Source organism: Haemaphysalis longicornis, unplaced genomic scaffold (assembly GCF_048455015.1).
Source record: "Haemaphysalis longicornis isolate Haplotype H1 unplaced genomic scaffold, Haemaphysalis longicornis Haplotype H1 scaffold_13, whole genome shotgun sequence".
Taxonomy (NCBI): Eukaryota; Metazoa; Arthropoda; class Arachnida; order Ixodida; family Ixodidae; genus Haemaphysalis; species Haemaphysalis longicornis.
The window spans coordinates 72,031,394-72,049,681 of record NW_027526233.1 but is presented as its reverse complement, the minus strand read 5'-3'; the positions used below and the strand labels follow the sequence as shown (position 1 = coordinate 72,049,681).

Genomic DNA, 18,288 nt, shown 5'->3' with positions numbered 1-18,288 from the left:
GCGCAACATACTTTCGGCTTTATCAATGCACAAGTCGTATAGTTGCTCTGTTAAGTTATTCCTGTATGTTGTTGGGGTTGTAATCACAATATAAAGACACCATTTTTTTTAATTTCCGTGTATTTTGTGCACGCGCGTTTGTTGTTTTTATTTGCAAAGCTTTTTTAAAGTGAAACTTTTTACATCTACCCCATAAGGGTTCTGTCGCGATAGTTGGTGTCAATAGAAAACTCTCGCGAACAACAAAAAAAAAAAGTACTGGCATCGCCAGGAATAGAACCTGGAACGAATAGAGAAACGAAGTGATAGTCCGTTGTCTTGCCGATTGAGCTACGAGCCCATGCGGAGGCGTGGGAGACTCACTCACCCAGCACATCTGCGGCTTCACCCCTTGCGTTTTCGCGGAATGCCGCGTGATAGCGTCACGCGACCTCTCGCGCCGCTGTGCGTCCCGCCTATGGCACGCGTAGCGGCTGTGTGCGCGCCTTCCGCATGCGCTAGGAGTTGCAAAGATTGAAGGAAGCCCACATCAACGCATGACATTTCACTTCTTAATCTTGCCGCCGACCTCTTCGCCTCCGTCGGCGGCGGCAGTGGCGGAGGAGGAGTGAGAGCCTCCAACATGGGGTTTGAGATTCTTCTAATTTTTTATATAAAAAAAACAGCTTCCACTTGTGTGCTTTACCAATGCCACTCAACCAACCACCGTTCATGAATCATGCATCGATTTAATCTGAGCAAAACCTATATCTTTGAAGTAATAAATGATGGGGTTAAGTGCATTTCACGTGTCTCTGCTTTCACTCTTTGTAGAGCCACGTGTGTGAATTCAAGTGAAGTCGCATGGATAATAGTTGTGGGGGTCGCTTACAGCTTCGCTTTCCAACCACGTTCACAGGGTGGATTGGCGCATATTTTTTCTGAAGTCCTAACATCAACGTATGTGTTTTTCCTTTTGCAGTTCCTACCTACTTCTTCTCGAACTGGGTAACGTGGAAGGTAAGTTTTACCTCACCATAAAATATCGATAGATGTCATAAACCACTCAGGCAGAAAGCCGGTTGCTGCACATCTTCAGCTGCAGCAACTTCTTACTGTTGGCCTGCACCAATGCAATTTATGCTAGGGGAAGTTCTAGCTTCAAACTCATTGTTAGTTCAATGCTAATATCTCCCTTAAGCAGGGCGGAGAATAGTAAGTGATCAAACAGGTTTTTATTTCTGCCTTCAGGATCACGCTTGTCTTAATTACAAAAATATTATCAAAGGATAAAACCCAATTCACAAGGTGAAACCTGCTGCCACCCGACACTGAGGCTAGAGGTGTTCAGGATTTCAAAAACGTATAACGTATTCATAACCATGGCCGTTCGTTCGCAGGGCGCGTCCATTATCGAATGGTCACGAGTACACGAGTAAAATGTGCAGACGAAAATGAATTTTCACTAAATTTTTTCACGAAAAATAAAAAGCCCCTGTCATAAAAGATCATGTCTCAACCCCAACCGGCTTTATAGATGGTAACCTGCCCATCGCACCCGCCTACAATGGGAGCCAGCGTGCCCGAAAATTTGTAATCTTCAAACTCGCCAGCTTCGCTTCGCTTGCAGTGGAGCCTGTGACTGGTCGCAGAAAAAGTAGCGGTCGTACCAATTAATGCCGATTGTACCGATCACTACCTGCAATACCGCCAAGCAACGATAATACACGGTGAAGTCTAGACCCGTTTTTTAACTAAGAAAACGCCAACTTGCACGAGTAAATTACACTGCTACCATAACCACAGGCTCTACTACCATTCTTTGTTTTCAGGCGTTTTTGTTCATTTAAACATGCGGAAACTATGTCCACTTTCGTATTATGTCAAGGCGCTTTCTTTCGATGTGAAGCTCGGCTATAAACGTGCAAAAAGCAAAAAAGTCAGGAAAAAGGCTTGAATTTGCATAAATACCACAACAGGGCCATTCTGCGCGTGGAAGCGCCGTCCTCCTCGCGGGAAGAAATATTTTTCAACCAAAGGAAGCAGTGATCGACGGAAACCTTTTCAGTGACTGCGGCGTTTTCACCATAACTGCAGCGCTACGCTTGTAGGAGCTCCCTCGAAGTGGCTTACGAGCCCAACAAATGGCAACGTTGGGTACAGCAGCCGCCCCAGGTCAATGCTTCCCGTGTAACCACAGTTGTCTTCGGGAAATCGTTTTGAGCCACTGCCCCCCATGGCCGTCGGCAGGATTTTGTCTTTGAGGGGGGCCAACCCTTTGTACCACCATAGGGGGAGAGGGGTGTGTAAAAATATTAGCGAAATTCCACAGCATCCAAGGGATACGACGAAGGAAGCTCGCTTCTGTTCTTAAGGGTCACAGTGTTTATTAACGCTCATACATTACAGAAAGTGCAACTGCGTTACAGAACGGCACCATTTTATTAAACAGAACAATTGAGGGCACAGCTTTTTGAAATAATTGTCTGGCACAGATTAGTAATGTAAGATTAAGGGATGTCTTGAGGCAAAATTGCGAAAAATTGGTACTTCCTTTGTGCAAACCTGTTATTATAGCACCATAATAATTCTTATGACTCATCCATAAATATAGCACCATGTGGTTACAGGCGCGCGCATCGCCAAATGATTATATCTCTGTGAACACAATTTTTGAATCGCTTTTCCAACATTTTTACGATGAAGCTGACGCACGGTGATTGATGAGTCCAGACAGACGATTGTCGGAAACCGTCGAATAAACCCACGTTTTCACAAGCCGAATCACACTCGATCGGAACAAGATGTCGTTGCGGCCAATATAGTCTGAACGCGATTGCTATTAGGATGTATCCTTCAACAAATGTGAGAAACTTCTCCGGGTATTTATTCAAGTCCTTGTTCTTTCACGATCGACGCCAAATGTTCAGCTTCGGCGTCGAAGTTGTCGAAATGACACTGCTATTTCTTGACTGGCTCGCAAAGCTTTCTTTTGGAATCTTGATCCCTCCCTCCACAGCTCTAAGTGATGAAACAAAAAATTTGGCTGACGATTACGGTACTCCCTAATATGAAATTTGTTCGCAGGGGCAACTGCAGTCTTCTGGGTGACGGTGCATACCTGCTGCAACTCACAAAGTGATCGCTGCAACAGCGAACGCACGAAGACGCGTGATATACACTGGCAGTAGAGAGTTTTAGCATAGCGGCTAGCGTACGCTAACGCTACGGCGGCGGTTGCCGGGACCCGAATGGGCAGGTGCGCATTGGTTCCGCGGGGACGTCGTCCATGCCTCGCCGAGCCCGCGCAACCCTTCCGGTGAAGCGGGGTTAACACGACAAAGAAATCCCGTCTTTCTGGACCGCGGAGCCCCCTCACGTGACCAGTTTTAGGTTCCGCCCCTCGGCTGGGAACACCCACGGACGCTCCGGGAAAGAAAATGTCCCGCATGTTTCTCTCGATGACGGGAGACCTCCGCGGTAAAGTTCTTGCATACAGCTATATAAAGGAACTATACTACGTGGGGAATGGCATATGGGGGCGATGTGGGCAATGTGGGAGATTGAGAATTATGATGTCTGGATGCATGGTGATGATGTTGAGGTTAGGGAGAACTCATGACGCGGTAGTTATAGCCAGGAGCAAGGGATTGCGACGCGGGTTTGACGGAGAAGGATAACCAACATTTATGCAGAACGGGACATAAGGGCAATGTGGTACGCTAACCAGGAAAGGTACACTTAAAAGGTACAAGCGAGAGTACCACGGAACCAAACTAGCGTGAAAAGTCCACCACACAAAAATGATTTAAGGTTCTCGCGACATAAAAGAGTCTCACGTGGTCGATGCACGGGGATGTCGTTGAGGAGCTTGACGGCGAGAGTGACGAAGAAGTCTTCTGAAGTAACAGCCCGGATCAAGGCGCAGCTGCTGAAGAAGCGAGAGGCCCAGGAAGAGAAGATGCTGTGGTACCGTCGTTAGAAGAGCAGACGCACTGGAGACAGGGCCACGACACGGCGTTGCCAGGGGCGACGGCGTGTCTTGACCTTCTATATCAACTGTCGCAGAATACCTGGGTCCTCGCCGTCCTGAAGACAGGCTTACGGAACCCTCGTACTCGCCTCGAACATCGAGCCCGCCAAACAATCCATATTCTGAGCCCACTTCTTTCTCCTCGTGTTCTTGCGTTGCCCCTGTCACTGCATCGCTATCCACGATGATGATGATTCATGGTGACGCCTTGCGTTGAGTCTTTTCTTTGTTGGGCATCAAAAAATATTTAAAATCCTCGAAAGCTGTTTTAGTGTTTTCATCCTCACGTTGACCTCTAGCTTAATGCCAAATATCACTTTCCTTATGGGGTTTTGTTATGTTCCTGGGAGGTTGGTATTTTGAGCGAGAAATCTGGGTATGGTGGTCACGATTACATTATAGGTGGACAAGAAGTGAGGTTTCGAAGCCAGGCCAGCTGAACGGGTGAACGCTGGTGCTGCCGATTTCACCGGTACGTGCCAACTAGCAGCCGAGCAAAAAAAGGGAGCGTAAATTCTTCGCCTTTCGAACGGGGGCCGCAAGTGCGCCTTCCGGGGACGCAGGTGGGCAGTGGGTTCGATAGATTTAATCCCCATGGCAATCAGCAAACGCTTCCACGTACACACCCGGAGGCTCTTGCCGTAGTTGCAAAATGAAAGCGTGCGTCTGAGCACTATAGAATTGACGAATGCTTTTACATTGGAACCCGATTATAGCGAACTGTGATATGCACCGCGATTAGTTCGCTATATCCAATAGTTCGATATAGCCGAAACCGTCTATAACGAATATTTTTGTTACGAGTTCGCAATACGCGGGACCACCCCTGCCATGGCGACATAGAAAAACTAACACGTAAAGTATCCTTACACAAAACGATCCATTTATTGCATGCAATAAAGCTACTTTCCGCCTTAACTGCCCACTTCGCAAAAAAAAAAACGGTGATTTTTGTTTTCGCTTTCATTGTGGCGGCACCAAGTAGCACTTCATTCTCTGCACGCGACATCGTTTTCACCAGTTCAAGTCGGTGCCTTTCAACATCGAAGCGATACTGGAGGAGCACATCGACTGGCAAGAGCTCTTCATAAAGCATCGGACGACTCATCGTTTCCTCAGTCTCTTCGGTGCTTTCAGCAGCACCAGCTCCCATGACATCAGCGACGCTGTCTGTGCCTGGGGGGCTCACAGTGACGGCAAAGTCGTCGTTGAAACCCAGGAAATCTCCAAAGGACACTTCTTTCGGTACAGCATCTGGAACGTTGACGAGCGCTTCGCGCAGTTAGACGATGCTGCCGTCTTGGTCCAGACTCGCTGACTGAATGGGCTCCGTTGTGAATCCCGTGAGTCGGAAACAGTTACGGAAGGTGTGGGGCGTCACGTCGCTCCAAGCGAGGCTCCACATCTCAATCATGGCCAATCAGCATCTCAATCGCCGTTCCGAGACAACGCATTTCGGTGGCAATGGTAGGCGCGTCGAGTTTGATATATCCGATGTGAACTTCGTTGTAAGGAATATGCTTTACATGCATTTTTGTAACGGATTTTATTTTGTTCGATATATAGCATAATGCGCTCTATCCAGGTTCGTTATAATCGGGGTTGACTGTATTTTGGTGACGCTGGGGGGTCCCTCCTGGTCTTTGCGTTAAACAAGGAGGGTGTACGTGGGGACGGAATGGATTATCATGTTCACCGGAACCTCGTTCCTTGCACTGATGCTTTCGCTGCTTCAGCAAAGCTGTGCGGGAAAAAAAGTAAATTTATGTACGTTCCGACTCCACTCGGCAGCTTTCGACAGGAATTTTGTGCAGGGTACAGGAGAACACGCTTGACAATGTCCTTGAATGGCTCAGCACCTGCCTTAAGCGGAAGGGGTTGTAAACAAAGAACACAGATATAACTAATCCGCGGATGGGCAATCTAGGTCTCGAATGCGTCCGAAGTGCAAAATTCAATTTTTCAGAAATAAAAATGCCAGGGATAGCATTTGCACGATAAAGTCGTCCAAGGGTGGCTGGACCAGATGTCTTTTTGTAGTGTCTACTTGAGTTCCCTCCAAAGAAACCTCAACAGAAGTGTCCCCTCTCCGCTCTTTTTTGAGGGTAAGGTGGCAATGAGAATTCTGGGAAGAGTTCTGATCATGATTTTCAGCGAAAAAATAAGCAAGCACAAATGGAGCTGCGAGGAGGAGGTAGAGTGAGCGGTGTGGGGGTTGGGCAGGAACTGGAGTGGCATGGTGGGGGGCAGGTGCACCTTTTGCACCCCCCACCACCCCTGCCGATTGCCATGCTGCCCCTGTACCCAAACTATCTGAGTCTGGTGATACCAAATTAGTTTTAACGTGCGCCTGCCGGGCTTTTTGAGCTATACGCCACAAATACCATCGCTTACGATATATTCACTGAAAGTACGAAGAAAGAATGCAGCACGATCTTTGTTTGTTTGTTTGTCTTTAGTTCCATCTTGCACAGAGTACATGGCGCGGGGGGTGAGCCGTAAACGCTCTCAGAAATCGGCAGCGTGACAGATCTGCAAGCCCCCCAGCATTACAGCAACATCAAGTACAACTTGTATCCTTAAAAAGAAGGAGAACAAAAGAAAATGAGCGAAATTAACCCCCTACACCGTAGATACACAGAAACCGTAATGGGTACTACACGTACTTCGGCATTATACAAACTGTACACGCTATCATGTATTATACAAAGTAAAGCACAGTCAAGTACAGGGCTATTCACTGGAGAAAGCAAGGGGGAATAGAATAGAAAGTACTGTTTTTTAGGGGAATCAATACAAAGTAATCCACTAGGGAAAATGCTAGTAAAAAAGGGGAAGTGGTTAAACGTATACATAGCCTGCTTTACTGCTTTACACAGTAGGTAATCGAACATTTTCTCAATGGGCATTATATTATGTGTTCTGTCAGCGTATTCTTTCGCGAGAATGTTTCTTGTCACTAGGTTTGTCGCCGAACATCCAGCCTAAGTCGACAATAACCTACAACATCGGCATCAGACTCACTGAAGCTACTTTTTCAAGAATAGCTTTACATGCTGTTGCTACATTGTCTCCACAGAAGCTTAAGGCCAACCCAGACTGCGGTCGAAATTTCTGACGCACTCTTGGTTTTTTTGTCATACTCGAGCTATGCGTCGTAAGTCCAGGGTAATTGACCGTGCCCCGAGTGTTTCTTTTTTTTTTTTGATGTGCTATATGAAACAGTGTACGCAAAGTGCTTCTTGCTCTTCCTACTGTGTGATTTATGCTATAGAGCAAAACAGGCTGCATATTTCGGGGCTTTTATTCTCTCGGATGTACGCGCGCTAACAAACGCGTGGAACGTCATGTAATGCGTTAGCAAGAGTTCAGCAGCTGTTGCCACTTTTTTGCGGACGATATTCGGGTGGGCGTGCTTTCACCAGCGTAGAAAAGTAACAATTTCGCTAAAAAACAATAATGTTTGCGTACACCGTCAAGTCCGCAGAATGTGTGCACTTCCCCCACAGGGAATCGGCAAAGACTGAGCACAATCGACCAAAAAACAAATGCATCCCTCTGTCAAACGACGACGATTGTGAAACGCGAAGCTTTGTCGCGACGAATTATTTGGTTGTCGCCCAAGTTTTCCCTCGACCATGTGGAAATGGAGCAATCGGATAGACCTCCCGGGAGAGAGAGAGGAATTTTATTGAAATGAAAAAACACAGAGAGGTCGGCCTGATTGTAGTATATCTGGCCAGCTATCCTGTGTGCGGGAAGGGAAAGGGGAGGAAAGAGTGTGGATAGAGGACGAGAGAGATGAAGATGGCGGAGAAATAAAAAAATGGCTATGTATAGAAGATGCCTATACCGATACTGCCTCAACTACAATATCTCTGAGAGGCCGCTGCTGCGCAGAAATGTCAGCACAGCTTTAAATGCCTTGTGGGAACGCTTCGCGTCTGGCCAAGGTCCCAGAAGCACTTCCTCCGACACCACACGACAGTCCAAACGGGCCAATGTACTCGGTAATTGTTCTCGAGGATGCGCATAGCGTGGAAAGTGGCAGAGAACATGCGAAATAGTCTCTGGTACATGGCATGTCTCACAGTCGGGGTCACTCGTAAGGCCAATGAGGTGCTTGTAGCGACGGATTCATATCGTGAGGGACAGAGGTTCGATTCCGGCCCCCGCGGTAACCGTTGCTTTCTTTCACTTCGGCGGTTTCGCGTTACAGACGCCAGCAGCGAGAACACTGAAGCTTCGCTTTAAAGAGACGAAATTTTAACGATGGCAGGTCCAGAAAGCGCGTATACAGCTGAGAAATGGGGATGAAATCCAGCGCCAGTTGGTTCAGTGGCTTACAAAGAATTAAAAAAGCCAAACAAGCAATAAAATATTCGGGACGAGCAATCGCCGAGCATGGGCACGTCGCTTGATAGTACCAACACGCCCTTTTTCCCACGTTAAACCTGAGTCGAAGCTGAAATCCAAACTGCTTCGTTAGCGTTTTCGTAACTCGCATGTAGACCCGACCAATGTCCCTTAGCAACAAGTACCGTTTATTCACTAACACGTCTTACCTTCCGCATTAAAAACTTTAGTTCCCGAAACCAACTGCACTCATCATAACATGACATCGATGAACGGGCCTATCCATGTCCCTTAGCGCATGCCCACGGCTCCAACTGTTGGCGCAATTTTCTTTTGCCAGTAGCCATGAACGACACAGGGAGGAACAATCCTTGCTGGTATATAGACGTATGTATGAGTTATACTCCCGTCATGCAACAAATCTAATATCATTCAAACCGAATGACATTAGCTGTATTCGGTTTGTCCGTGCTGGTCTACACGGCGAAGTAAACACCATTCAATAATGATGGCAGGGACAATTGGGAAACTCGCGGATATGTAAAATAATAAGAGAAAATGCATCCATAATGTTCTTAAATCTTCTGCTTTAAAAAAATGAAGTTTCATTCGAAAGGGAAAAAAAGTGCAGCTCGGTTTTCGGTGACATTCACTTCACAAGCGGAGAAAAGTAACGATTTCATATCTGGGTTGCAGCAAACAAGGCTGAGCTCCGTAAAGGTGTCGCTTTCTCGTTTTTTTTTCTATAAAAACATCCGCAGAAAGTTATTGATTTACGGGTAGGTTTTAAAGACATTGTGTGTCTGCAATTTTTAAATAAACTTCCTCGTTAATGATGGTACACTTTTGTCGAGGCTATTCATTCGGTTCGAAAGCTAATGCGGATGTGTTCCCCGAACTCATTCACTCACCGAATGCCATTTGCACCAGATTTCATTTGGTATTATCCTGTAGCACCAAACTAATGGCCATCGCTAATGTCATGCGCTCTAACTTTTATTTCGCCCGTTCAGCGATCTAGGCGATTTATGGTCATCCTATCTTCGTAAGGTTACGCAGTGGAACTTATGGGCTCGTACATTGAACAGCATCTATAGTGTTTTTTTCTCTGCTTTTGCTGCCCTTGCGTCAGGAGGACAACTACCTGATGAGCATCATGATTCCGGTCGCCTGTGGAGTGGGCGCTGCCGTGCTCATTCTCTGCTCACTCGCCTGCATCGGGTGCTGCCGCCGGAGGTGCCGATCCCGAAGGGGACGCCGCAACCTGCCGAAGAAGATCGACCCCGTGAGTAGTACCACCTGCATACTCCATGCCTGAACACCTGATTTTAGGGGGTGAACTCAGTAGTGTAAACATTAACAATGTGCCATGTAGCTTCCATTTTTGGCTGCATTTCAATGTCTTCACCTCTTCACCGTTCTGCTTGCGCTCAGAACCTTCCCTGTTCCTCTACAGCCTGTCTTTACTACCCCTGAATCATTCGTACCTCTCTCGCCCTTATAACTTCCTTTTTTCCCGTACTTCCCCTCCTAGTCTGCCCATCGCCTCTCCCATCCTCTTACAATACCATTCCCCCTACCGCTCCGCTCATACCCTTCTCCATATCCTCGTTTACTGCTCTTCTCTGGCCCTATTGTCTTCTTCCACCGCCGCTCACTCCTAGCGTTCTCCTCGCCCAATGAACCACCTCTCACACCTTCTAAAGTCTCTACTTTCCTTCCAACCATATCTTTCCCTTGTTCCTTCCTTCCCTTTGGGGTCCACGTCCATTCGTTTCTTCCTTTTATTCCGCTCACCCGTTTCCATTCTCATTCCTCATTTCCCTACCCTTTCCCGCCCCAATTCCTCCTCCTATTACCCGCACCTATCTCTCTTACACTTGCATCCTTCTAAAATTCCTTCCACTGCCGCAACATCCTCACCTTGCTAGACTCCCCCTCTACCTCTTATTTTCCGTTGACTCACTTCCCCTCATCCACGCCCACCTCACCATTCCCCTCGCCGATCCACCCACTACTTGCACTACACTATACTTAACTTTGTTTTCTGTCATCGCTTCCTTATCTCTCGCGCTTCTCTCCCCCGCCCTTCCGCTACACCTCTGCTCGCCTCTTTTTCACTCTCTTTCCGCATCCGCATCTCCAATTGTTTCCGTTCATCCTTATCGTCCACCCCCGAATCTCAAATTCCCCTTCACATCACCACTACATTACGACTCCCCTGTCTCCTGCCTCCTCTCCCCTTTACGCTCTTTTACCATCCAGTTACCTCTCTCACTCCTGTATTCTTCTCACTCTCTATATCCCATTTTCATTCCTACCCTTACCCTCTACACTATTCTCTCTCTTACTAGTCGCTAATATCCAATTACCATCGGGTCAGCAACCCGCCATAAGCAGATTCTCCAGTAACATTTATGGCTTAGTTGCGTAACATACACACTCAAATTTTCGCGTTAGGTAGCTTTAGAAAGGCGGTCTTCCGTACCGCTTGGGTGTTCCTATGCGCCCAGGATGAACGTTCCTCTAAAAAAAGGAAAAAACTGGATTATGCGCCACTTATCTTAATTACAAGAGGACCATGTTCCCCCTCCTGCACCGCTGCTCAAACTGTCAGCCAGGGGCCATGGGCCAGGAGCTACTAGACGCATATGTGGGACCCAAGAGGATGGTTCGACCCTATCCGGTGCCTGCGTGCACTAGTCAATACCTTTATTAGGCTCAATAAAAGTTGACTCCCTCGTTCTCTTTCAAGCTGGTGGGGTGGCGGAAGGGACGGGGACTTTGTGTGTGAACTGGAAGACTTAGCGGCTTTGGTGAGCGAGTGTCAAATATTCGTTTGTGTCGCCTCAGCTGTCCATTGACCTCGCGGGGCGAGCCAGGCGAGCAGAAGCCGTGATAAGAGCCGTGTCGTCTATGACCGACGAGTTGCCGCCCGGGATCTTCTAGTGAGTGCAGGAGTACCACGGAATGTGCAATTACCAGGATCGAGGAGGAAGGGCTTGCTGAGCCGAAGAGTTACAGTAAACGTTGTTACCGTGAAGCGGAAAGTGAGCGGGTAAGGGACGCGCAGAAAGGGGGGGGGGGCAGTCACACAACAGGTGCATATGGGGTAATAGAACGGCAGGTGTGGAGCTGTAAAGTGCCACCATTGTGTGTCGGAAGGTGTATGCGCGATTTCTGGAGAATTGCGGTAGTCAGTAGAGCTCTAGGCCGGACTTGGTGGAGTATGGGCGTGTTGTTTGCCCATAAAGCCGTTAAGGAGCCTGAAAGAATGGAATGAGAACAAGAATAGTTCATTTGTGTGAATAACAGCGATTACACGAACCTAAATGTAAAGATTGTAGGTACCTATTCGTTATCCAATGAAAATAAGAGGGACCTGTTTAGAAAATTATGCACAGCACCATCAGCATCTCTGTGGCTAGCCAGCGTTACTACCGATCCAGAAGTCGGAGGGATTTGCCGAGCACGCCGAAACTATGTGTTTAGATGATGTTAAGTGTTCCCGAATTGATGAGCGTTGCGAATAAGACCTTGCTATGAACTTCAGGGGGAATGGAGGAACCAGAGCCGTGGCTTGCGCAGAGAGAACTTCATCGTGCGAAATTACGTGATCGCTTTCGTTACCGAGTATTTTGTAGTGTACATAGCTGATATGAAGATGTGTGCCCGCAAAGAGCTCTACTAAACTTTGCAAACTAACACTGACGCTGGAAAAGGATGTTGAAGAGCACGCAGGGGTTTTTGGCGGTACATGTATTCCACTACGTTGCAAGATTCCCCAAACTTCCATGTTTTGCACACGACAGGTAGGAAGAAGTGTTAATTCGGAGCTAGAGAAAAAGAGGCATGGGAGTTTGGCAGCGGGCCGTCGGCATCACTCCGTCGTGTGCAGGACGCTATTGTAGGTGTACCGCCGACGACAGCCGCCGCAGCGTAAAGTATAGGCTTGGATGAGGACCGAAGGGGGAGGGATTTTTCGCCATTTTAAGGAAGAAGACTGAATAGACGAAAGTGGCAAAAAAGGCACTATGAGGCCTCTAGAATTACATTACGTGTAGGGGGGCTGGGGTCGCAGCCAAGCTTGCGTAGTGTGAAATGTGCCCCAGGGTATTTGTTTAGCTAGCCAATGCGGGAAATCCATACATCAATGCTGTTGGTCGGACTGCAGCTGGCGGGGGTTTATATTTTTGTGTACCGAGTAAGGATGGGACCGATTGAATAACACAGGATTTACCCGTTTCAGGTGGAGCTGGGTAGGAGTGATAGGGAATGTGGTCGCATTACATTCATCTGTAAAATACAAAGGTTCCGCAAAATATATAGAGGTCTTGTTTGTGTTGTTCGCGCGAATGTGGGCAGCGCAGGGAAAAAATAGCTCAGCCCTTTCAGCGTGTGGGTGGTACGACGAATGAGGTGTCAACCAGGCTCCCTTCAGCGGAGTAAAATAAAAGTACTGGAGTCTTCGGACTGAGTATTAGTGAACGAGAGCTCAATGAACTGCTCCTTTGGATCCTGGACAGATGAGGGCAGGCGTTGTAAGGAGGGAAAAAGTTTGTGTGGGTGAGAACGGTTGTCCTGCAATATATTCAGTCACCTCGAACAGCACAAAGTTGCTGCTAGTAGCGCTAGGTTGCATTCGCATGATAATATGGTAGGGGAAGTGTGCACAACCGCTATAAAGCACCTTATTAAATGTAGATGGCTGACGAGGGAAGATAATTTCTCTTAACCAGTTAAGTGTGCTTGCGTACTCGGAAGGCTTGAAATATGGCTTTCGAACGAAATGGTGCCGAGAGGAGAAATCGGGAACTAAAACTGAAAACGGGTGTAGGAACCTTGGTACTAAATTGAAAACTGCGTGGCGTACTCGTGGCTTCATAGCGCGCTAGGGAAGGCCAGAAGTCTACCCGGTAGTCGCCGGAGTCAGAGAGAGTTGCGCCGGCGTGTCTCGGTATAGAAGGTGCTCCGACATCGGGTGTGCAGGCTAAGCGCAATCGACCACGCAAGCATGCCAACGATGCCAAAGTGCAGTAAGCGTAAAATGCCAGCAGAACAAATAACGTTTGAGAATTCACGCCATGCGAGCACACCTCAGTGTCCACGGAATTTTTCAGGCGAACGGAACTACACAGAAAGGCAAATGATTCCTTTAATTGGTTATCCATTCGGTATTTTTGTGCTCATATATCATGGTGCAAACAGACGTAAACAAATTATTACTCGGAATTTTACTTCAGTACAGGCTGATTCCTGTTATGTCTGCATTTTTGATTTTTATTTATTTGCAGAAAACATTCCGGAAAATGAAAGCAGCGGACCGGATCAAGCTCCTGGCAGCAAGTTCAGACGAAGAGTTTTGAGGCCGGACCACCTCTCTTTAGCCATGCCAAATTTGTATTACTCAGAAATTAGCTTTTTTGGCGTTGGAGTCGTAAAAATTGGTCCCCTGGTTTTGAACCAAAGCGTTCTTGACGATGTCAGCGTCTTAAACTGATACTGTTGTAACAGGCTTCTGACGTTTTCTACCAGCGCAATGCTCGAAAAGCAGAACTCTTATTGAACCACGGTGGGCCGTCTGTATAATTGTGTAAATAAGTCATGTTCTCTTTTTAATACGCCCCTAATATGTCTCGTCGCAGTGGGCTTGTGACACTACTGGTGACCCCTATTTCAGAATAGTTTATTTTGGATCAGTGAGTATCTTGGGAGTTCATGAGGATGATACACATATTTCAGGGGAAAAAAGGACGGTCTACTTTCCTAATCAGGTGCGCCAATTCCCGACGCCGGAATACGGATGGGCAATGATTGCACTGATCCTCCAGCCAGAATTCTTGCATGGAAATTTGCTTAAACTTTTCTCGTCTGCAGCTCTTGATATTGCATTTACACTGTGGCATGTTTCAGCTAACGTTTTGGTAACAGACTTTTGCTCCGGAGAAGCAATTCTTGATTATCGCGTGTAGCTATTCCTGGCGGATAAGTACACGTACGGACCATTCGTACATTGCACAACAGCTTTTCGCCTCCGATATTGCAATTCCCTATCTAGTGCCTTAATACCTTGTGTGCCGTTTGGCAGTAATTGTACGGCTGCTTCAAACTCTATGGCATATTCTAGAAAAAAACAGCTGATGTCAGCATTAGAGTTATGGTGCTAGCACAGCGCAATTTCTACATGTAAACACATAGCTTGTGTAAAACGCACTTAGTTGTATCCGTTAGGCTGACAGGACGTTTATGTGCAAGGAAATTCTTTATCAATAAAAAGAAGCCCAAATTCCAAAATCTGAGAAAGCAGGCACAAGGTAGTATCATTTTCAACAATGTGAGAAAAAAATACATTTAACGCGACCGTTACGGTGCAAAACAGAGTTCGACAGCTTCCGTTATAAACACTTCGTACCCTCCACCAATTCGCTTCTGAATACCTGCGGAATGCCGGTGACATAGACATGGATTCTGAGTGAAACCGAGCAGATTGGGCAGAACGTAAAGAGTTATTTCTGTGTGGAACCCTTCGTTTGTTCGGCTTCACTAAATTCTTTCCAAAGGTGGCTTTTTCTGTATCGCAAAACGAACGTCGGGTAAGAAATATTACTTATCAGATTGTAGTTCACACCGTTCAAAATTTCACTCGCCATTTTCTTGTAGTTTTACGTGTTTTCGGTGGACAAAACAATAAAGTATAGTCTGGAAAACAACCAAGCTTACCTGCCATAACAAAATCACAGCATTTAGGGTAGAGTATGAAATCAATTATAACAGCGGACCTTTTTTAGAGTTTTATAAGTGTCATGTTCACTTAATCACCTTTAGTGTTTGATGCAAAAGGTAGACTGCATTAAACGGGACCTATGTACACTGTACTCGAACTTTCCTCTTTCGATGCTGTGTGCGCGTTTTTTGTGAGTGAGCGTCTTTTTCTTCTTTTTTTCAATCAAAGTGCTTGCTACTTCTGTGTAATGTGTTTCGAAATTGGCGCTAACCAGCCCGGATCTTGTTCCTTGGCTGGCGCACATGGATGAGAATTTCTAGTCAGATGTTTCCGGATATTTTTCGCACTTCACGCCCTCATTTCTTCAGCAAACGATTTCGTCATTCCACATAACATCTGCCTTTGCTTTCTCCAAAGCGCACAGTTTTTTCTGCGTCCGCCTGCATGCGTGCTGATGTAAATAATTTGCTTCTCAGTTCTTGTTTGTTCCAAATGGAGGGTGATGTACAAGATTGTGTGAATTCAAAGTTTTCAGTAAAAATAAAATCTCGAAAGAAGAAAATTGTGGTTTTGTTTCGATAACGTGACTTAAAGTACAGCCGTGATGGTAATCGGCTCGTCAGAGCTGGGAGAACTAGAAGCGTGTCTTAACTCCCAAGCATCACATAAAATAGTGCCAAGGATACGCAAAGTAGAATTTGAAGAAAGTTATAATATCTGAAAAGAAGTTCGCCATCTATCATTACGCCCAAGTTCCGCGGTATGGCAACCCGTTTCACCACCTTTGAAGGAGGGAGGTACACACCTGACTTTTTAAACCGTAATCCTCTAGAAGGGTGTGGAATAAGCACAGTTAGGAGAGCGGGAGGTGTTTACGCTATTTTGTCAGGTTCCATCACCTTTATTCGTAGTTTACGTCTGTTCTGTGAAGCGAAAGGGTGGTGACCGAGTAACCACCTTCGGTTTTATTGTGTGCTGTTCGGACGGTGTGGATTTGGTGCACATGAAGGTCTATGGATTAGGTCTATGCATGTGATTTGAAACACAGCGAGCGTTTTACAAACGCCTTACTCCGCCCCAAATGGAAATTTCCGACTGCACCTTTTTGCTTCCAATTTTGAAGCAGGACAGTGTCGTTATATCTGGGTAAAATAATCGTTAAGCTATTATAAAACAACTTATGCGTTAATTCTACAGCCATAAGTCATTGTTATTGGCCTGGTAATATTGGTGAGACTTTAAAAAATCTGTTGTCAATGAGGTGAATTGGCATCCCGATATTTGTACCTATCAATGGGACAGCTATTATTTCTGAAAGCTACAGGAACATGTGTTCCCTGAATGCCAACACTAAGCATTTTTCTGCTAGCTCTTCACAAAACCGGTGAAGCATGCTGCAATGGTATTACACCCATTGTTGTTGGCCTTACACTGTCATACACATTTTAGAAGCGAGGAAAAGGGTGGTAACACACCGAAATACTTGCCGTTTGTGGAGGGTGTTGGAAGGGTGTGACCTTCATGTTGAGCAGGTAATAGTAAAGACATGATGTATAAACCGAACCATTGCAGCGATTTTAGAAATCCGACCTGAGAACAAATAGTCTCCGTGAATATGCATGCTATATACTGAGATTCATACGCCCAAATCCAATATTAGGGCTAAAGTGCCCGATTTTTGTGACGAGTACACCGACTTTAGCAAATGATTTTCCTATGTAGGCTATAAATCAAGGAGAGCGGGAATATCAATAAGGCTAACCATGGTTATTCACCCGAAGATATAGGATTTTATTTTCGCTTGGTGATTCAGATATCTTTTCACGTGTCAAGGTGTTTTCAAACATCGCTGATGCATCCGCATTGTTGTGGCCCCTAGCAGCGAAGAAGAAACAGATAATCACTTTTTTTTCGAAAAGGTTCACTGAAACATCTCCCAGGTCGTCACTGCGCCCTTTGTAGAAGCTTAGTAGATCGATTCGGTAGTTGTAATGCTCCCTTGTTGCAGTGTCAGGCGACAACATGCCGTCATTTTGGCTTTTATAATACCTCTCGGATTACTTAACTGAAGTGGAAAGGCCTATACGTGCATGCTGGATCATGTCCAGGCACTGGAACAATCTTCATTTTCCATCCAAATCATGGCTTAAATCGGGGAAGAGAATGGAGAATGCTCAGGAAGCAAATATGAGCGCAAGACAGTTCCGGAACGCTGTATCCGAATGAATGCATGGCGCTATGACTTAAGAATTTTTGTTTTTGTGTCGCGGAAGTAAAAAAAAAATTTTGTGCCTCCCACAATATAGTCCTGCTGTCGAGCGAGATTCTTCACAGGTTGCATTGCTGTAAAAAAATCAGAGCAACGTGCAGGCGACTGGACCGCTGTTGACTAGCTTCAAGCTTTTTTCAATTGTTAATTTTTTGTGGTCAAGCTTGGTACATACACCTAAAAATGGCTACAGTATTATACAGTGTACTTTGAAGGCATCTGTTTGTGTAATAAATTAATTGAATATTTGTAGTGTCAGCGTTTTTGTTTAGGTCTGAGTGCTAAATAAGTTAGTGACAATGCACTGACACTTCATAGCATACTTGTACGATAATTTTCCAACTTATTTATAAAACAGCACTAGAAAGAGGACTACAGAAAGTGCACACAGACAAGGCGCTGACTAACAACTGAGTTTTTATTACTGAACGGGCAATAAATACGGAAAGAAAGTGACACGTGAAGAAAGGAATAACAACTGAAGAATACAAAAAAAACAATCAGTTTCAAAAAGTTCGGTAATCTTCATTACTAACACAATCGTAGAAACTAGCACGCCTTATCTACATTATCACTAAGAAATTGAATTTCTTTCCCCGTGAGAGCAACAGACGGAGCGCTGACGCAATCATGTTTCTGGGTATGCATTTCCCAGGCTTCTCTAATCTCACGTCTCATCCGGTAGCGGTATCGCGCCAGCACGTGGCTTTTCTCAAACAGAGGTGAACAGCCTGGGCATTTGGCAACGTGAGTAGAGAGTGTGCTACCAGTGGCGTTTCTTACGTCGCACGGGTGCTCCCGAAGACGATCGTTGAGGCATCGCCCCGTTTGTCCCACGTACGACCGCATACAAGACAGTGGTATCTCGTAGATAACCTCCCCCTGCCATTGGACGTAGGGCTTCGCATGTTTCTTGGCGCATTTTTC

At 46.1% G+C, this 18,288-nt stretch overlaps 1 protein-coding gene across 3 annotated transcripts in view; it reads left to right on the top strand.

Annotated features, from left to right (window-relative positions):
- Positions 1–15,654, top strand: part of LOC144164340 (uncharacterized) — a 45,806-nt gene extending 30,152 nt beyond the window's left edge. For 2 of the 3 annotated variants that reach the window (XM_077694844.1, XM_077694843.1), the window contains 3 exons: positions 962–999; positions 9,501–9,653; positions 13,663–15,654. In XM_077694844.1, the coding sequence (XP_077550970.1) occupies positions 962–999; positions 9,501–9,653; positions 13,663–13,734 (263 nt within the window). In that variant the 3' untranslated portion in view covers positions 13,735–15,654. The remainder of the gene's footprint in view (positions 1–961; positions 1,000–9,500; positions 9,654–13,662) is intronic. The other variant, XM_077694845.1, reaches the window with a different exon arrangement.
- The last annotated feature ends 2,634 nt before the right edge of the window (positions 15,655–18,288 follow it).